Raw genomic sequence first — 21,708 nt, forward strand, 5'->3', positions numbered from 1 at the left:
CCATTTTGGGCTGTATCAACAGAGGCATCACATCAAAATCACAAGATGTCATAGTCCCATTGTATACGGCACTGGTCAGACCACACCTGGAGTACTGTGTGCAGTTCTGGAGGCCTCACCTCAAGAAGGACGTAGATAAAATTGAAAGGGTACAGAGGAGAGCGACGAAGATGATCTGGGGCCAAGGGACCAAGCCCTATGAAGATAGGTTGAGGGACTTGGGAATGTTCAGCCTGGAGAAAAGGAGGTTGAGAGGGGACATGATAGCCCTCTTTAAGTATTTGAAAGGTTGTCACTTGGAGGAGGGCAGGATGCTGTTTCTGCTGGCTGCAGAGGAGAGGACACGCAGTAATGGGTTTAAACTTCAAGTACAACGATATAGGCTAGATATCAGGAAAAAGTTTTTCACAGTCAGAGTAGTTCAGCAGTGGAATAGGCTGCCTAAGGAGGTGGTGAGCTCCCCCTCACTGGAAGTCTTCAAGCAAAGGTTGGATACACACTTTTCTTGGATGCTTTAGGATGCTTAGGGCTAATCCTGCGTTGAGCAGGGGGTTGGACTAGATGGCCTGTATGGCCCCTTCCAGCTCTATGATTCTATGATTCTATGATCTTGGGAATGACTTTAACACACTCTTTGCTTGCGTCCTTGCTAAGCAGGTAGTGACAAGCCTAAAGGGCAGCAGATCACAACTTAAATTATAAAGTGATGAAGTGGTGAAGTCTTCTTAGAAGAGACAGAGCTGTCTTGAAAAGCAGGCTACAGCTTTTCATAAAGGGATCCTCTGCTGGAGATTTGTTCTACCAGAAAGGAACACCATTGCTTGCTTCCCATCGTTCATGAATGAGGATGAAAAATAAGCATCAGAGTTTTCAAGGAAACAGAACAACAGAAAAACATTAGAAACTGGTGTTGTAAGATAATTGATACAGAGTCTAAAGAGGAGTTTACCCATCCCCTTGTGACCAACTGTCCCCCCGGAAAGCATGTTTTTCGAAATACTTCTGGTACTCCACTAAATTCTTCAGACATTTTGTCTGTCTCCTGACTGGAGTGTCTAGATACTACAATTCCCACCAGTGTATTTCTCAGTAGCTCCCTGCATCTTGGTAAAATTCAAAAGCTGTTGAATGGAATGGACAAGAAAGGGAGTTTTCAATCACTTCCTGCCAACTGATCAATGAGCAAAGTGTTGATTCCATCCTGGGCCGGCAAGTAAGGGACCTCTGTGGTCACAGAGACATAGAGCTTGGAAACTCCCCAGTGGCCAGGTGGAGCAAACCTTGCCCCTTCTTGGGAAAATGAAACAGATGAAAGGAGCTTTGATTGAAAACGTATTACAGTACTTGACCAGAATACAGAATTACTATGGTCTGCAGTTACTTTTTCTCAGAGATCCCCAAGTTTTAACTTCTTTTAATTTCTATTACTATTACTATTATCTTTAAACCTCCCCCCGCTCCGGAGGAGCGGGAGGAATAAAGGAGTAAGGGCAAGTGGGGAGGAGTTAGGGCGGGCCCTATCCAGGATAAAAACTCAGGCCCTCCGAGTGTCACTCGAGGGCCAAGCAGCCAATGGGGAGCCGCGCAAACTGCGGCTCCCCATTGGCTGCTTGGCCCAGCCTCGCCTGGGCCGGCCGGGGAGTTGCCGCTCAGAGGAAGAAGAATTCCCCAGCGGTAAGTCCTCCGGCCGGCTTTCCCTCGCCCAGGGAGCTTTCTCCTGCGCCCTGGGGCAGGCTCGCCTGCCCTTGGGCCCGGCAGAAGGCCACAAAGCCCACTCCCGCCATCCTGAACCTTCTGCCAGGCCCTGGGGCAGCCGAGCCTGCTCCTGGGTCCGGCAGTAGGCCGCAAAGCCTGCCATGGCCTTCCTGAGCCGTCTGCCAGGCCCTGGGGCAGCCGAGCCTGCTCCTGGGCCTGGCAGTAGGCCGCAGAGCCCACCACCCCCGTCCCGAGCCTTCTGCCAGGCCCTGGGGCAGCTGAGCCTGCTCCTGGGCCCGGCAGGAGGCCGCAGAGCCCACCACCCCCGTCCCGAGCCTTCTGCCAGGCCCTGGGGCAGCCGAGACTGCTCCTGGGCCCAGCAGAAGGTCCCAAGGCCACCTACCTTACTCTGTTCCTCCCTTCCTCCCAGCATTCCCTTTCTCCTTCCCTTCTCCCAGCATTCCCTTTGTTTTTCCCGTTCTCCCTTCCTCCCTCTCTTCCATCTGCCTCTTTCTGGCTATCTGTTTCTCTCCCTCTTCTTCTGTCTCTATCTTCCTCCCTTTCTTTCTGTCTCTCTCCTTTTCCTCCTTCCTTTGCCTCATCCCTTCACCCACCCATCATGCTGGGGCCCGCTGTATTTTGCCCACAGCGGGCTTAATATCTAGTACTATTATATTACCTGTTTTTATCCATTTGGGACTGTGGTTTTCATCTGCTTTTAACTGCTTCAGACAAATTCAGGGCGTTTTATTGAGTGTCTGGCAGACCCTGTGACTTACAGCCTTTCGCATGGGGACTGGCTAAAAGGCTTATTGCTGTAGCGGTGTTCAACCTTCCTTTTAGCTTATTTTAAACCAACTATTATATCTTTTTGAAGCTGTTTGGTATTTCTTGACTACATATCTCGTTGTCTTAGCTGTCAGTTTTTTGGGCTTAATGCCCCAGCTTTACTAATCGTCTACTGATCCTCCCCTTGTTGCTGCTGTTTGGAAATGGGAGGGGGGGAAAAATGACGCTTGGCCTCAGAGGAGACAGGGGAAAAATAGGGAAACAGCTGAGGATGGATTCTTTCATGGAAGATAAAACTTCAGAGGTGAATTAAACATCCTCCCAACTACAAACAAGTTTACGGCTTTGGAACTGGACCAAGAACAGGAAGCTCATGAGAAGTATCTTTTACGGAGGGAGGAAGAGGCAAAAGAAACAAGAATGCAGGGTATTCTTGAGTCACCCCCACAGCACAGAAGATCTTTGGTCCATCAGGCTATATCTAATTCAGGGTATGAGTTCAATAAACTGGAATTGCAAGCCAAACAAACTACCCTGATCACAGAGACAATCATTAATTTGTATATGAAGATCAATCAAGTAAATATAAAATTAGATTCTTTAAAAAGCTATAGTGATCTCCTTAGCCGATAAGCTTTCAAACAATTCCCTAAGTGACAAAAACAGAGAAACCCTGAACATTACGGGTACTAAAGCAACAGTGAGCAAAAAATCTTCAGTTCCCCTTAATGAAGGAATTCTGTCAAATAAATCAAAAATGATTTAAGGGAAAGCTCCCTTGCAAACTGGACTACATCCAACCAAAACTCCCACTGCCTACAACAGAGAAAGGTGGCTATGATGATAGGGAAAGCTAAAATTAACCTGAGAAGATGGAATGACCGAAGGTCTGTAGAACTCTCTCTCAGATTTTGGAGTATAGATGTGCTGATCTGGGAATAGAACATACCTTTTGGCTTCCAAGCAATAATTTCCTTAAGAGACTGGTGATCACGTTTAATTCAGTCAATTTACCATCCTTACTCCTGAGAAGACCTGAGGTCCTTCCATATTTATCCAACAAGAGCTTTTGCTGATAGTATTTGTGTGCCCCTATGTAACAAAAGGAACCGAAAAACTATACTTCATAATAAAAAAGAGCCAGTTGTTTCTCAGTTGAAGGCTGAAAAAAACCAGGAGACCAAAGGCTGCCAACAGAGTTTATAAGTATCTGCAAATGAAACCTGTAAAAATCTAAGCTCCCTCCTAACTCAGACTTTGCAAAGATCTAAAATTGATGATGCAGTGGATACTTTAGACCTAGACTTAGAATCTCCCGCTGACCCAGGAGTTGCCTCTCAATATCAATGGGCTCCATGCCACCTTTGGAGTCCTCCCATTCCCTTCTGTTGGATGTGAGCACAGGAGAGGAAGATAACAGTTCTAAGCCATGAGACAGTACAATTTCTCCAACCTTCTGTACTGGATGTGGAGTGGATACAAGCTTTGAAGGTAAAGGGAGTCCTGAACAAGCCACCTTCTTCCCATGGCAACATCTGGTGGAGAGACTAACTTTTTAAAATGTGGGAGTTCTGAAAATTGTGGTATTGCTGCAAAGAAATGATCCCCCTCCAAGGAAGTGGGAAATTTGCTGGCTCATTCTCAGAATAAGGAGGAATCTGTTACCATTTCCCAATTCTGGGAAGCTCACCGGTCCCTCTCCTTTTGTATGCGGACGACACGGTCCTCCTTTCTTGTACTAAGGTTGGCCTAAAAACCCTTCTTCACGCTTTCTCAAGCTATTGCAATCAAAATCAACTCCGGATTAACTTCACCAAATCTAAAATAGTTGTATTTTCCAAATCCAGAAAGCTCACCAATTGAAAAATAAATAAATACAGAAAGCTCACCAATTGAAAAATGAACATTTCATCAAGCAAGTGCACCATTTTAAATTCTTAGGAGTCCATTTCCACCACTCTTTGAAGTGGACCCTACATTGGAACTAAACATCTGTGAGATTCTCTTGGGTCCCACCCTCGGCTTCCTTTTTTTCCGCCGTGAAAATAGAATCATAGAATCATAGAGTTGGAAGGGGCGACACAGGCCATCTAGTCCAACCCCCTGCTCAACGCAGGATCAGCCGTGAGCATCCTAAAGCATCTAAGAAAAGTGTGTATCCAATCTTTGCTTGAAGACTGCCACTGAGGGGGAGCTCACCACCTCCTTAGGCAGCCTATTCCACTGCTGAACTACTCTGACTGTGAAAATTTTTTTCCTGATATATAGCCTATATCGTTGTACTTGAAGTTTAAACCCATTACTGCGTGTCCTTTCCTCTGCAGCCAATGGGAACAGCATCCTGCCCTCCTCCAAGTGATAACCTTTCAGATACTTAAAGAGGGCTATCATGTCCCCTCTCAACCTCCTTTTCTCCAGGCTGAACATTCCCAAGTCCCACAACCTATCTTCATAGGGCTTGGTCCCTTGGCCCCAGATCATCCTCATCGCTCTCCTCTGTATCCTTTCAATTTTATCTAAGTCCTTCTTGAAGTGAGGCCTCCAGAACTGCACACAGTACTTCAGGTGTGGTCTGACCAGTGCCATATACAATGGGACTATGACATCTTGTGATTTTGATGTGATGCCCCTGTTGATACAGCCCAAAATGGCATTCACCTTTTTTACTGCTGCATCACACTGCCTGCTCATGTTTAGTTTACAATCCACAAGTACCCAAGGTCTCGTTCACACACAGTGTTACCTAGAAGCGTATCCCCCATCCAGTAGGCATGCTTTTCATTTTTCTGACCCAGATGCAGAACTTTACACTTATCTTTATTAAATTGCATCTTGTTCTCATTTGCCCATTTTTCCATTGTGTTCAGATCTCGTCTCTATCTTCTGGAGTATTTACCAGCCCTCCCAATTTGGAGTCATCTGCAAACTTGATTACTCCCTCCACCCCCTCATCTAGATCATTGATAAATATGTTAAAAAGTACCGGGCCGTGTACTGAGCCCTGAGGTACCCCGCTACTCACCAGTCTGATGAAACACCATTGACAACAACTCTTTGAGTGCGGTTCTCTAACCAATTCCCTATCCACTTAACTATCTGAAAATCCAGATTGCAGTCCTTCAACTTATCCATCAGAACATCATGGGGAACCTTTGGCTACGGCCATCTCTAGATGTGCCTAAACATTTTGACCTATGGGGAAAAACAGATGTAAAATAGGCACTAAGCCTTTCTGCTTTCTCTGCATCCTCTGTTAGAGTTTTTTCCATCCGCACCCAACAGTGGGCCTATTGCCTCCTTTACTTTACGTTTGCTCCTCAAATAACTGAAAAATATTTTCTTGTTACAATGGGCTTCCCTGGCCAATCTTAGCTCACTCTCAGCTTTGGCCTTTCTGATGATTGATCTACAGTGCCTAGATACCTGTAGATACTCTTCTTTAGAGCTCTGTCCTTCCCTCCATATCCTGAACATTTTCCTTTTCTTTCTTAGTTCCTCTTGAAGTTCTCTGTTCATCCAAATAGGCTTCTTAGAGCTCCTGCAGTGTTTTCGTCTTTCTGGGATAGTCATTGATTGAGCATGCAATAGCTCTTGTTTGAGTAGCGCCCACCCTTCACATGCTCCCTTCCCTTCCAGCATTCTCGTCCATGGTATGACGCTCATCATGTCTCTGAGTTTATTAAAGTTTGCCCTACGAAAATCCAACATCCGCGTCTGGCTACAAGCTTCCTTGGCTCCCCATCTCAAAAGGAATTCTATGAGGACATGGTCACTTCCCCCTAGGGTCCCCACCTCCTTCATCTCATCCACCAACTCTTGCCTGCTGGTCAGTATTAAGTCCAGTATGGCTGAACCTCTTGTGGGTTCATCTACCATTTGATAAATGAAATTGTCAGCCAGGCAGGTCATAAACTTGCATGACTGAGGATGCTTCGCAGAGTTTGTTTCCCAGCACACATCTGGGAAATTGAAGTCACCCATGATGATAAGCCTCCTTTGGCGCAGAATGGTAAGGCAGCTATCTGAAAGCTTTGCCCATGAGGCTGGGAGTTCGATCCCAGCAGCCGGCTCAAGGTTGACTCAGCCTTCCATCCTTCCGAGGTCAGTAAAATGAGGACCCAGCTTGCTGGGGGGTAAACGGTAATGACTGGGGAAGGCACTGGCAAACCACCCCGTATTGAGTCTGCCATGAAAACGCTGGAGGGCGTCACCCCAAGGGTCAGACATGACCTTGTGCTTGCACAGGGGATACCTTTATGATGATAAGGTCCTGACGCTTGGATATTTTCTCAAGCTGCTCACAAAGTGCAGCATCCACATCCTCTCGTTGGTCAGGCGGTCGGTAGCAGACACCAACCACCACACTGTTTGTTTTCCCCTCGCTTATTTTCACCCAGATGCTTTCCACTGTAGATATGCTCTCCTTCACTAGAATTTCCTGACAGGTAAGCCCTTTCCTCACATACAGTGCCACACCTCCACCTCTTCGATCTATTCTGTTTTATCTGAACAGTTCATATCCTTCCACCATTACATTCCAGTCATGAGAATCATTCCACCAAGTTTCTGTGATGCCTACTAGATCATACCTTTCCATCAGCATGAGAAGTTCCAGCTCCTCCTTTTTATTGCCCATGCTTCGGGCGTTAGTATAAAGACATCTGAATCCTTTTACTTTTGGTTCCCTATGAGCTGGCCTTGCCGGTTGGGCTGCCTCCGATCGTTTTCCTTCCATACACTCCCTATGTTGATCGTCTCCTTCCCCTTGTGGCTTTAGTTTAAAGCTCTCCTGATGAATCTCCCCAGGTTCTTGCCAAACACATTCTTCCCCAGTTTTGATAAGTGCAGTCCATCAGGTGCTAGTATGCCGTCCTCAAGAAAGCCTATCCCATGGTCCCAGAAACCAAATCTCTCCTGCCGACACCAACTACACAGCCAGTGATTCACCTCCATTATCTTCCTCTCCCGACGCATTCCTCTTCCCTTGACAGGCAAGATTGAAGAGAATACCACTTGTGCCCCCATTTGCTTGAGCTTCCTCCCCAGATCTTGATAGTCTTTTTTAATAGGAGCGATGGTATTCAGGGACATGCCATTCGTTCCCACATGGACCATCACAAATGGGTAAATCCGTAGATTTGAGGAGTTTGGGCAGCCGTTCTGAAACATCTTTAATTTTCGCCTCTGGCAAGCAACACACCTCTCGGGTTAGGGGGTCGGGCCCAGCCACATGGCGATCCATTCCTCTTAGCAGGGAGTCTCCTATTACCAGTACTCTCCTTTTTTTTTTTTCCTCAACTCCATTTCCTTCTGTCCCCGTGGCCTCTTCCCTTTGTCTTAGACTTCGTTTTGGGGCCTCTTCCCTTGTTGACCCTTGCACTTCCTCTGCAAGGGCCTGAAATCTATTCTGGAGCTCCAAAGGCCCTGAGAACTGTCTCGCTCTTCGCCGTTGAGTCTTTTTGCCAACTGTATGCAGAGGCTCCCTATTGTGGTCAATCTCCTTATCCTCTTCAGGACTGGCTGTATTCTCTTTATTCCGAGTTGCAGGGCTCTGGTCTATGAACTCCTCCCCTTTCTTACTTTGGGTCAGAGTAATAATTCTGTTTTCTAATCCCCTAATCCTTTCCTCCAAAAGTCTTACCAGCTTACACTTGGGGCAACTGTAGTCCATCTTGTCTTCTGGGAGGAAGGCAATCATGTCACACTCACTGCAGACGATGGGATGAGTGTCCTGGAGGTCCATTATTATGTCTAGGCAGTGCAAGTACTAGGGAAATATAATCTACTGATTCTAATTGCTCGGCCAAGAACCCCAGGCCAAGAGCCCTTTGTCTCGCACCCTTTGTCTCGCGCCAAAGGCTCACGCCTCTGGCGAGGAGCAGCCCTTTTTAATCCTCCCAACAATTACCCAGCAATCACCTCACCCAGTCAGCACAATAGCCTCACCTGGTCAGCAGCAACTCTCCCCAGTAGCTCTCTCCACGTGCTGTCAGTTGTCTGAGCTCTCTTTATTTATTTATTTATGTATTATTTATTAATTACATTTGTATACCGCCCTCCCCTGAGGCTCAGGGCAGTTTACATGGAACGTAAAGAGTACATAGAACATTGTTTATATAAGGTAAACTACATCCATGGTAGAGCCTTTTGTGGTGCAGAGTGGTAAGGCAGCAGAAATGCTGTTTGAAGCTGTCTGCCCATGAGGCTGGGAGTTCGATCCCAGCAGCCGGCTCAAGGTCGACTCAGCCTTCCATCCTTCCGAGGTCGGTAAAATGAGTACCCAGCTTGCTGGGGGGTAAACGGTAATGACTGGGGAAGGCACTGGCAAACCACCCCGTACTGAGTCTGCCATGAAAACGCTAGAGGGCGTCACCCCAAGGGTCAGACATGACTCGGTGCTTGCACAGGGGATACCTTTACCTTTGCCTTTTTACATCCATGGTAACAATAACAACCACAACCAAAAATAACAGTCAAATCAGGATAACAATCAAACAGGTCCATGGTTCAGATCAGGTGCACAGATTCCTGGGAGAGAGGTTCAGGGGCCCTGTGGGTATTGCTGATTCCGGATGACCTCAACCAACTGCCTGGTGGAAGAGCTCCCTTTTGCAGGCCCTGCAGAACTGTTTTAGTTTAAAAAGGGCCCTGATCTCCTCTGGGAGCGCATTCCACCAGGTGGGGGCCAGGACAGAGAGGCCAAGCAGGCTTCTCTTGGCCCAGGGATCATTAGCCATTTCACAGTGGAACAGCGTAGAGCTCTTTGAGGGGCATAGGCAGAGAGGCGGTCCTTCAGGGCCTTGACCGCATATTGCCTTAAAGGTAATTACCAGAACCTTTAGCCTGATCCCAAAATCGACTGGTAGCCACTGCAGTTGATGGAGGATGGACCAAAAGTGGGAACTCTATGGTGTTACTGTGAAGGCCTTGGCAGCTGTGTTTTAGACCAACTGTAGTATCCAGATCAAGGTTATGGTCAGGCCTGAATAGAGCAAATTGCAGAAGTCCAATCTAGAGATATCTGTTGCATGGATCATTGTGGCTAAGTGTTCAGGGGCTTAGTAGGGCGCTAGTAGTTTGACTCGACGGAGGTGGTAAAATGCCAGCTGTGCTACCTTCATGACCTAGGCTTCCATTGTAAGGGAAGCAACTAGGATCACACCTAGGTTCCTGGCAGAGTGAGCCACGGAGAGCTGCCCATCCAGGGTGGGCAGACACATGGTCCCTTCCTATCCAGTCACAGGACCTCTGCCTTTGAAGGACTGAGCTTCAGACGACTCTGCTTGAGCCATCTCGTCACTGCTTCCAGGCAGTTGGCTACTGCTTCTGCGGGAGAGTCAGGGTGGCCATCCATCAGGAGGAAGAGCTGGGTGTCATCTGCATATTGATGGCAACCCAGCCTGAATTTTGGTACCAGTTGGGCAAGAGAGTGCATGAAAATATTGATAAAATAGGAGAGAGGACCACTCCTTGTGGGACTCCACTAGAGAGTTGTTGGTGGTTTGATGTGCTCTCTCCTATTGCTACCCTCTGTCTGCGACCCTGGAGGAAGCAGATCAGCCACTGAAGGGCTGTCCCCCATATTCCAGTGTCAGCAAGGCAGCAAGCTAAAAGCTTATGGTCGACTGTGTCGAACGTTGCTGAGAGATCTAGTAGTATCAGCAGCGTCGACCTGCCTCGGTCCAGCTGGTGACAGAGATTGTCCATCAGGGCTATTAGCACTGTCTCTACCCCTGACTGAGATGGTCTAGGATTGAATCTTCTTCCAGGAATGCCAATAATTGATTCACAACAGCCCTTTCTACCATATTTCCCATTGCTCTTTCCTGTATTTAACACGTGACTGCTACCTTTTGAATTGGAGGTTTATTACATCCGACATGTCATGTCGTACATTGTTCCTATCTACCTACTACATAAAAGAGGCAGGGTGGAAAAGAAAAAAAGATTGGTGCAAAGGAAAGCTTTTGGAAGAGGCCAATGAACCAACTGATTATCAAGGATGAGTATAAACAAATAGCCAATAATTGTAGGGGGAGTATTAAAAAAGCTAAAGCTCAATATGAGTTTAGGCTAGCAAGAAATGCTAAACATAACAAAAAAGGCTTCTTTAGTTACATTTCAAGTTACATTTCAAGCAAGAAAAAGAATAGAGACACCGTAGGACCACTGTGAGGACAAGAAAGTGAAATGATAAAAGATGATGAAGTGAAATGCTGAATGATGAAGTGAAATGCTGAAGATGATGAAGTGAAATGCTGAAATGCTTAACTCCTATTTTTCCCCAGTCTTCTTTTGTGAGGGAAATAGTGATCGTTGTGGCAAAAATGCAACACAACATGGGGGACGGGAATGGTGGCCTAGGATCACTGCTAGGATCAATCCACACACACCTAGTTTCTTTAAATGAAACAAAGTCTTCTGGGCTAGATGAACTGCATCCAAGGGTACTAAAAGAACTTGCAGATGTCATCTCTGACCCTCTGTCCATTAGTTTTGACACTTCTTGGAGAACAGGTGTGGTGCCAGATGATTGGAGGCGTACACCACGAAAAGAGGACGGTTTGAAATGAGTGTAATAACAGAAGAAAGAACCTATCCTAAGCTATAATAAACATTTAAACAAATTAACAATAAGGTCCATTCCGCACGACTTTAATATAGCACTAGTCTTGCATTTTGTTTTTGCCACTAAAAGTACGTTACGCATGATGTTACACACTCAATATTCACACAGCCCCTTATGGAGGCCCCCAGATGGGCTAGTCCCATGTGCAGTCTCTGATTGTCCCCAAACAGCTCTGCCCGTGCCCAATCTGCTAGCTGTGATGAGTTGTGAAGACACATAACATTAATCAACAAACAGTAACAACGAACCCAAGATGTAGAAACACCAAATCAGTTAACAAACAAACCAAAGGTGGGGTGGGTGGGAAAGCTCTGCTGAGGACCCTGCCCTTTAAATATGGAGGGCCCTGCTTGGCCTGCCCAGCCCTTCCCTATGCAGCCTCAGGTTGGCCTGACTGGAAGCACAGCACCAGGCCAACCTTTTGCTCATGCAGCCGGCCAGGCCTCTTCCTTTTCTGGTCCCACCCCTGTGACTGCAATGAAACAGCCATTGGGTAATGTCGAGTCTTAAAGTTTGCTACTGGCAGGGAAAGTCACAGTGGTAATGAACAAAAGTTTTCAATAAGAGCTGTGAAGAAGAGTGAAGCCCTGTCCCATCCCATGGCAAAGCTTCTAGCCAAATCGGCTGGTGAATCCTGAATGGGGTTGTAGGCGAGAGTAAGCCTTTAAAATCCCCCATGAGGATAAGTGAGTTGAAGTTACTATCACTTATTCCTTCTCTTGTCTTTTTGCTGTGCGTGACCTGTAACAGTTAGGGAAGAAAAGTTGGATGGAACAATTAGCAGAGAGATGGCAGGAAGCAGCCATAGTGAATACCTCATTCTGGGATCCCCAACCTTTTTGAGACTACGGGCCCCTTTGAAAATCTAATTCAATGTGTTGGGTGAAGGAGCAACATGGCTGCCACAAAATGGTTGCCACGGCTTACTTTCAATCACACAGTATGTTTGTGTTGTGGTGGCAGCCGCTGCTAAACTAACATTTTTAAAAATCTGCATACCTAATAAAATCTTCAATGTCCAATCAGAACCCTTGCTGGGAAAAGCCCAAGTTGGCCCCACCCTCTTTTGAAAAACACTTGGGAGACACCCAGAAAGGTGTTGGAAGGTACCCCTTCCCTAATTCTTTCTTAGATATCAAAGTAAACATATATTACAAACCTTTCTCAACTAAATATCTAAATGCAATAAGATATTTGACAAAGAAATTCACAAAGACTTTGCCAACTCTGTTGTTCCAGGCAGGAGGACTACTGTTCCAGGAAATGAAGGTTAAATATGTTTAGGTTCTCAGGCCATTTCCAGAAACTCCTCTTCTTAAAGTGTTACTTGGAGAAATTATGTCTCTTTAGAGGAGATGCTAATATTTGGACAGAAAGCCATTAAATTATTCATCCCCAACATTAAAACAAATGATTCCCATCCCTATTTATTAGCAGCTCTGTCTGAAAGACATGCAACAGTGCCACCATCAAAGAAAAAAATCAATTAGACTAATTAGACAGGAAGCATGTGTGGGGTGGGGGAAGAAACTCCAAAGAATCTGCAAGTTAAAAAAGTCAGATTTATCAAAAGGTCATCTATATTCTATTCATCTCATCCTTTTAGTGGCAGTTTTTTCCCTTCCTCTATGTCTGCATGTGACAAGCAGTCAAGTTGTACATAACCACATTTGTATATATATGACTCTGCCATGATAACTTCACTGAAATCAGCAGTTGTTTCTGCGGGGAAAATCAACAACTGTGCATCTATTTCCGTTCTTCCTTGCGAATCGGCCTGCCCGAGGAGGTCTGGAAAACGCCCTCTCCTGGCTTGCTGCAAACTGATCTGTTCAAGAGGGCTTTTATTACACAAGTAGTAGAGTTGCACTGCGCAAAAGGGTTTTACAAACTTGCCTGGATCAATGATTAAGGACTACTGTGCTGTGTTTAGCCTATTCTGAGTAGGATCCTATTTACATAATTTCTGTCCCGCTTAGCATTTAATGTGACTACTTATGCTACGTGAATAGGGATGGGCACAAAGAGCAATTTTTTATTATTCTTATTTTTATTATTCTTATTTTTTATTTATTATGGCTAAACTATGAAACTATATGAGCAGGGAGGTTGGTTTATGAGCTGACCCAGTATCAGTTTGGTACACCAAGCCGATCAATCTCAATGCCAGACAAGTAACCATGTTAGTCTGTCTGTAGCAGCACAAAAGTGCAAGAGTCCAGTAGTCACACAGTGACTAACAATTAGCTCATCTCCTAACACAAATCAGTCTTTAAGGTGCTACTGGATTCTTGCTCTTTTCTACAATCATAACATAGGGAACTCTATCTCTAAAAAAGCAAGCCAAATTGCATGCTAAATTCGGGGGGGGGGGGTCAAGGCCCGTGGAGTCAGGTTTTATACCATTGCAGTGTTGCCAGATAGTAATTGTAAGAACCTTTTGAAATGCAATGGTGGTAAGGAGGTTCCATATTTATTGATGACTCTGAGGGCCGTTCCGCATTCGTCCAAAATAACACAATGGTTACTAATTGAAATCGCTACAGTTTTGCCATTATGCACAACGTCGTTGACAATCTGCAACACTCCTGAAACCACTCTGCAAAAAGCGCTTGGTTGTAGCGCTTTCAGGGAAATCCCCAAAAGTGGATTCACCCTCCGGAAAGCGCTACACTCCTGCAACCAATCTGCAACACTAGCGGGAAAGTTCTGTGCATTACCATTGTTGCGGTTTCTGCAAAGTCCCTCCCCCTGGCTCTCTCCTCTGATCTTCCGGCGAAGCGATCACCATTTTTTTTTCTCCGAGCGAGCGGAGATCAACGCACCAGCGAGCCTTCGTTTACCCAGCGAGGCTTCCCTGGCTGCAGCCCCTCTGTTTAAAGTCACCAAGCACAAGCATCGCAGAGGCCCGTTTGCTGGTTTATTTTCACTTTATTTTTCACACTGCTTTCGGGCAAAAATCGCGCCCGTGAAGGGGGGGGATTTTTTTTTCACTCAGGGGGAGCGATTTTCACTCGGATGAAATGGCAGCTCAAACACCACCTGCTAGCTGGATGGGTCTCTCCGTTGCAATGAATCAATGCATATTCGTTGCAATGGGTGTGTGTGTGTGTTTTTTTTTAAACCTTCCTTAAAGGGAAAGAGAACGTTTCATGCAAAGATGGGTATGATAAGGGACCAAAATGGTAGGGACCTCACAGAAGCAGAAGAGATTAAACAAAGGTGGCAAAATTATACAGAAGAACTATACAAGAGCGAGCTTAACATCCCTGATGACCACAGTGGGGTAGTTACTGACCTGGAGCCAGACATCCTGGAATGTGAAGTCAAATGGGCCTTAGGAAGTCTGAGCAACAATAAAGCTAGTGGTGGTGACAGCATTCCAGTTGAACTATTCAAAATCTTAAAGGACGATGCAGTAAAAGTGCTACACTCAATATGCCAGGAAATTTGGAAAACTCAACAATGGCCACAGGATTGGAAAAGGTCAGTTTACATTCCAATCCCAAAGAAGGGCAATGCCAAAGAATGTTCAAACTACCGCACCATTGCACTAATTTCTCATGCTAGCAAAGTTATGCTCAAAATCCTACAAGCTAGGCTCCAGCAATATGTGGACCGAGAACTTCCAGAAGTACAGGCAGGATTTCGAATAGGCAGAGGAACTAGAGATCAAATTGCCAACATACGCTGGATCATGGAGAAAGCTAGGGAGTACCAGAAGAACGTCTACTTCTGCTTCATTGACTATGCTAAAGCCTTTGATTGTGTGGAGCACAACAAATTGTGGCAAGTTCTTAAAGAGATGGGAATACCAGAGCATCTTATTTGTCTCTTGAGAAATTTATATGCAAGTCAAGAAGCAACAGTGAGAACTGAACATGGAATCACTGACTGGTTCAAAATTGAGAAAGGAGTTCAGCAAGGCTGTATACTGTCCCCTTGCCTATTTAACTTGTATGCAGAGCACATCATGAGAAATGCGGGATTAGAGGAGTCACAAATTGGGATCAAGATTGCAGGGAGAAATATCAACAACCTCAAATATGCAGATGATACCACTCTAATGGCAGAAAGTGAAGAGGAACTAAAGAGCCTGTTGATGCGGGTGAAGGAGGAGAGTGCAAAAGTTGGCTTGAAACTCAACATCAAGAAAACAAAGATCATGGCATCCGGCCCTCTCAATTCCTGGCAAATAGAAGGGGAAGAAATGGAGATAGTGACAGATTTTATTTTCCTGGGCTCCAAGATCACTGCAGATGGGGACTGCAGCAAAGAAATTAAAAGACGCTTGCTATTGGGGAGGAAAGCTATGGCAAATCTAGACAGCATCCTAAAAAGCAGAGACATCACCCTGCCAACAAAAGTGCGTTTAGTCAAGGCTATGGTCTTCCCAGTTGCAATGTATGGCTGCGAAAGTTGGACCATAAGGAAGGCCGAGCGTCAAAGAATTGAGGCTTTTGAACTCTGGTGCTGGAGAAGACTCTTGCGAGTCCCTTGGACTGCAAGGCGAACAAACCGGTCAGTCCTAGAGGAGATCAGCCCTGACTGCTCTTTAGAAGGCCAGATCGTGAAGATGAAACTCAAATATTTTGGCCACCTCATGAGAAGGAAGGATTCCCTGGAGAACAGCCTAATGCTGGGAGCGATCGAGGGCAAAAGAAGAAGGGGATGACAGAGAATGAGGTGGATGGATGGAGTCACTGAAGCAGTAGGTGCAAACTTAAATGGACTCCGGGGAATGGTAGAGGACAGGAAGGCCTGGAGGATCATTGTCCATGGGGTCGCGATGGGTCGGACACGACTTCGCACATAACAACAACAACAATAAAGGGAAAGGGGCTGTTTGAGAGCATGATAACGGCCGCCCATTGGCTGCTTGACGGCCAGGGGCGGGACACAGCTTAGCAATAGCGCTTCCTGGCTAGCGTTTTTTGCAGAGACCGGAACCCTGTGGGAAACGATAGAAACACAACTGGATTCCACTACAAAGGCAGGTATGCGTTACGTCGAATTCCACTATTTAAAATGGCAATTTTTCGTTCAGCAAACAATTTGCTACATGGATCCCAGTGCGGAATGGCCCTGGGTGTGCCCAAGGGCACAAAACAAGAGGAAACAAAAAGGGCACATTCTCCATTTCAATACTATTGAATACATAAACTTTCTAAAATCTTGGGGATTTTTAAATCTATCTCTTGTAAGATTTAAGCACCCTTGGAATGGTGTGAAGAAATCAAATCTAAAATATAAACTGTAGACACCTCCACATTCTCATTTTCATCACTCCGGTGGTGCTATTGCTGGGGGAGGGGGTCTTTTCCACATGGATTCTGCTCCATCTAGTTGCCTCTTCAATTTTAAAGTTTATGCCCAGCATAAAAATCTGCAGTTGAAATCTTTAGGGACATATGCCAGGCATAAACCAATGTAATATCTAATCAATCACTAGAGGGAGCAAAACACATGTAGCCTCCACCCCTAACAACAACTCACAAGGGAGGAAAGTGAGATTCCCGTTTCTGCATGAAGAATCTGCTTCTGGAAAGCTTCCGGTTGCTGGTGGGTTTTAGAGCCCCCGCCACATGATGTTGTCTGCAGCTGCAAGGCTGTCCAGGTGCTGGCTTGATTTGCCTCAAGATGAGAGAAATCGCCAAAACTGGATTTGCCACCTCCTATCATGCTTCTCATCCGGGGTCAACCAGGGACAAGCCCATATGGAGGGGGAAAGGGGTGATAGTCTCTATAGCATTGTCCCACCCTCACACCCACCCTCCCCTCTCCATTTCATGCTCCTAATTATTTAATTTAAAGGTGTGGAACGCTTTGCTGTAGAGCTGCAAAGCTTCTTTGTCAAAGTTAGAATAAAATCTTCTGTGAAGTGTCCATAGTCTTTTTGGGAACAGGAAGGCAAAACACAGACCCTAGCTGGTCCTGGCTAGCCCAGTCTCAGTCCTCTCCTGATCAGCTAGGCATCTGTGCTCTTTGTTTTTAAGCACATTGTTTACACATAATCACTCTACAGGGTCCAGTTACCATTTTCAGCCTCTCACAAGTCTACCCAAATAGAGTCCAAAATACCACGAATCCTAAAAGAGGGAGATGCTTTATCATTTTGGCATTTCTCCATAGCAATACGGAAGTGTTAATTTTTTTATTAAAATGTTTCTGTGTTGTGGCATTAATGCATAGCAATGCCATTAAAAAAATTGGGGCTTGGGGGGAGAACATTTGAGCCCCCAAGAAAAGTGCTGTGCCATGATTGGTGGCTTGCTGTGATTGACAAGCTGAGGAGCGGAGGGAGAAGTTTAGCTTATTTTCCCTTGCAGCCTTCTCGGCTGGTAAAAAGCTGTGACGAGACAGAGGGAAATCATGGGAGGGGTCTCCCGTGAGAAGGCTTGCAAACACATGGCTTACAAGCAGGAGGCAGCGCGCGGTTTGCACCTCTGTGTGGAATAGGTGTGAGAATGTGGGAAAGCCCTCAGTCTGGAGTGACTTGAGAGACAGGCCCAAGGTAAGGCACCACTCCTATCTGCCACCTCTTTTCCACCAGCCAATATGTCAGCTCACAGAACGAAGACACAAAGAAAAAGTAGTTTACTGAAGTATATTTACTGAGCTGACAGCTCAGGATGACTGGGTTTTGGAGACTAAGACATATGAAGAAAGGCTGGGGGAGCTTGGTCTGTTTAGCCTAGAGAGGAGACAACTGAGAGGGGATCTGATAGCCATCTTCAAGTATTTAAAAAGCTGCCATATAGAGTTGCAATCCCCAACCTGTGGGCCGCGGACCACATGTTGTCCGTCGACTAATTGGAGGTGGGCCGCAAAGGACACCTTCTCCCCCCCCCCCGGCCCTTTACTTCATCCCCCCCCGGCCCTTTACAATACACTTTGGGTGTCACTGTCTCCCATCACTCCCAGATGGGACTATCTTGTTGCAGAGAAACAAGCTCAGGGTTCCCATTGATTTGTCATTGTCATGAGTTAAAATTTCCATGAAAATAAAATGTTCCTTATGTTCATTGTTGTAGCATGTCTGTATCTTATTTTGAAGGGATGTTTAAACATTACCATAGCGATCAGAGAGTGTTAGGGCAGTGGCTGAGAGTAGAGGAGTAAACTACCCCTCCCCCCCCCCGGGCCTCAGTAAAATTGTCAAGCGTTGAGTGGTCCCCGGTGATAAAAAGGTTGGGGACCACTGATATAGGGGATGGACCAGAACGAGTGGGATAAAATTAATACAAGAGAAATTCCATCTAAACATCCAGAAGAAGTTCCTGACAGTTACAGCGATTTCTCAGTAGAACAGGCTTCCTCAGGAGGTGATGAGTCCTTCATCTTTGGAAATTTTTAAACAGAGGCTGGATAGCCATCTGACAGAGAGGCTGATTCTATGAAGGTTCAAGAGGGTGACAGGTGACAGTGGATGAGCGATTGGGATGTGAGTGTCCTGCATAGTGCAGGGGGTTGGACTAGATGACCCATGAGGTCCCTTCCATGTCTATTATTCTATGATTCTATGACTACAGGTGATTTAAATGCTGCTGTCTGATATGTAATTGGAAGGGGGCCCTTGCAATGAAAGAGTGCTCCTCACTTATATTTCACTCACTAGCACCACTATTGACTATGCTCAAGACATAGAAATCAGGGTGGAGGTTAAAGAGCCAGGTAATGCAGTTTTCAAGAGACTCCACTGACAATGTGACCAATTTAAATTGTACAGTACAAAGTAACTGATGTGCAACAACTGAGACTGCTGCTTCTCCCATGCACATGACACACTACGGTCAGTCCCAACAGACTTCGCTCCAGATGTCCCTGACTTCCAGGTGCCTGTGGTCAGTATCCTCTGGTATCTGCCAACACAACTGTATTCTGGGGCAGCCACTCCCCTAATTCAATCTGCTGCAAGTGAGGCAGAGGAATAGCAGCCGCTGCCATCTATCACCTGTCTTAGGTGGTGGAAGAAAGACCCTGGTGCCCTTCCAGCCAGCATGGTGTGGTGGTTAAGAGCGGCAGCTTCTAAACTGGCAAGTCGGAATTGATTTCCTGCTCCTCCACATGCAGCTATCTGGAGAGTTAGAGTTTGGAACCCCAGGGCTGGGATCTCCAGGTATTTTGAACACCATCCCAGTGGTGCCCTTGAGTGCATTTGTTTACATCCTCCAACCTATGTGAATGGTTGTCTTTAACAATATATATTCCCTATGGACCTTTCCATTGTAGTACCATAAAGATATTTCCACCCCTAAACATCATTATGAGATACTGTTCTGGAGCATCAGTAGAAAAGAAAGCCAGCCCATATAAATTCTCTGTTCTTTTTCTTACCCATATCAGACATTTCTGGCACGGTAACAATGTATGGTCCCTCGGTGAACATGGGAGCATTGTCATTGATGTCTTGGACTTTGATAATAAACTCTGATTCAGGCTCAAGCGGCTTGTTTGTCCTTCTGTCAATAGCTTGGGCATGCAACACATAGTGTGTCTTCTTCTCTCGATCAAGGCTTTTGGTTGAATGGATGTCTCCCGTAGTGTCATCAATAATAAATATAGTTCCAGCCCCTTCTCCAGTAAGGATGTATTTGACTGATCCATCACCTTTGTCAGAATTGGAGTGCAGCTGTGAAATATGGAGACATAATAAGTGATATAACACCAACTAGAGAAATATTTGTCTGCACAGATAAGCAACATCTGCATGTTATTAATACTGCTAAAGCAGAAGGATGTTCAAATGTCATCAGGACACTTCAACCTAATTCCAAGTAACCTTTAATTTAGCCAAATCACCAGAAATCCTCAGGATTCCTGGTACTTCTAGGGCAGGAGGTGCCCACTCGTGCTGAGGCTGGCTGGGCGAGGAGTGTGGGGGATGGGCATTTTCTGCGCACACTGGACTGATGGGTTAGGACAAAGGAAAGAGAGTTTACGCAGCCAGGGATTTTATAATTGTGTTTTATTGTTTTTTTAATGGGGTATTATTGTAAATCACCATAAGCTGGGTTGTACCGTGAGTCATGGTCAATCAATTTAATAACAACAATAACAACAACAACAACAACAACAACAACAAATGTAACAAGGACAGTTTGCTTGGCAGTATGAATTATTAGACAGTCCAGAAAGTAAGGAATTTAAAAAATGAGAGTGTCAAGCAACATGATCCTTTAATTGCTCCAGAGCCCCGAGGGTGCGCTTCTCTGGGGCCAGGAATGACCACTAGGTTTTCCCTCGCAGAGCATAAAGCCCTGCAGGGCACATAGGGCGAAAGGTATGTGGGTCCCAACCCACGTAAAGGTTAAAACCAAAACCTTGAACCGGATCCAGACAGCAATTGGCAACCAGTGCAGCTGCCTCAGCGCCGGCTGGATGTGGGCCCTCCAAGGTGCGCCAGTGAGGACCCTGGCAGCTGCATTTTGCACTAGCTGAAGTTTCCAGATCAAGGGCAAGGGTAGGCCCGCGTAGGTTTACGCAGGTTTCCAATGCAGGCTTAGTAATTCATAACTGGAGCATACAACTTCTTTAAGTGAACAGATTGGGAGAACAGGTTAGCACAGAAACTCCGGAGCAATGAAAATATACACTCAGAATGGTTTCAGAAGAATTACTACCACTACGTTTCTAAGAAAGCATTTGCAAACTGGGGATAATCAGTCCCATTTGGTCTATTAGTTGAGTAATTTTTACTTACAGATACTCTGATCTGACTGCTATGAAAGATGGCTTTTCTCTTTATGGAAACTGCCAACTGGCCATCCCCCCCCTCCACACAGTAATGTGTTTAAACTACAAGTACAACGATATAGGCTAGATATCAGGAAAAATATTTTCACAGTCAGAGTAGTTCAGCAGTGGAATAGGCTGCCTAAGGAGGTGGTGAGCTCCCCCTCAATGGCGGTCTTCAAGCAAAGGTTGGATGCACACTTTTCTTAGATGCTTTAGGATGCTTAGGGCTGATCCTGCGTTGAGCAGGGGGTTGGACTAGATGCCCTGCATGGCCCCTTCCAACTCTTTGATTCTATGATTCTATATTGGTGACATCCCAGCCCATAGCACTGGACCAGTTGGGCAAGAGGGCACATATAGATGTTGGAAAGCACGGGGGAGAGTATCGCCCCCTGCGGAACACCACAAGGGAGCTCGCAAGGGGCAGATAGTTCACCCCCCACTGCAACCTTCTGCATCCAATTCCAGAGAAAAGAGCCCAGCCATTGCAGTGCAGTCCCCCTAATTCCGGTTCCAGTGAGGCGATGAGCCAATATCTCATGGTCGACCACATCAAATGCAGCTGACAGATCTAACAACATGAGTATGGCGGAACCGCCCCGATCCAGCTGGCGCCAGATATCATCCGTTAGGGTGACTATCGCTGTCTCAGAAGCCAGACTGGTATAGATCCAGGGCTGAAGTTTCTTCCAGAAATGCTAGACGTTGGTCCACCGCAGCCTGCTCACAAGATGCGAGACTGGGCAGTAACTGGCAGGGATCTGTGGGTCTAGCGATGTTTTTTCAGCAGAGGGCACACCACTGCTTCCCTAAGTCCTTTGGGGAACTCTCCAGATGTTAAGAAGAGGTTGATAATC

The 21,708-nt window shown here is 46.0% G+C and overlaps 1 protein-coding gene across 11 annotated transcripts in view; it reads right to left on the minus strand.

Annotated features, from left to right (window-relative positions):
- CDH18 (cadherin 18) overlaps nt 1-21,708 on the minus strand; it is a 902,365-nt gene that overhangs the window by 176,265 nt on the left and 704,392 nt on the right. For 10 of the 11 annotated variants that reach the window (XM_077353383.1, XM_077353381.1, XM_077353377.1 and 7 more), the window contains one exon: nt 19,451-19,745. The exons of the other annotated variant lie outside the window; for it this stretch is intronic. In XM_077353383.1, coding sequence (XP_077209498.1) covers nt 19,451-19,745 — 295 coding nt within the window. The remainder of the gene's footprint in view (nt 1-19,450; nt 19,746-21,708) is intronic. 11 annotated transcript variants of the gene reach the window in all.

The sequence above is a fragment of the Paroedura picta genome, chromosome 9 (genome assembly GCF_049243985.1).
Source record: "Paroedura picta isolate Pp20150507F chromosome 9, Ppicta_v3.0, whole genome shotgun sequence".
Lineage (NCBI taxonomy): Eukaryota > Metazoa > Chordata > Lepidosauria > Squamata > Gekkonidae > Paroedura > Paroedura picta.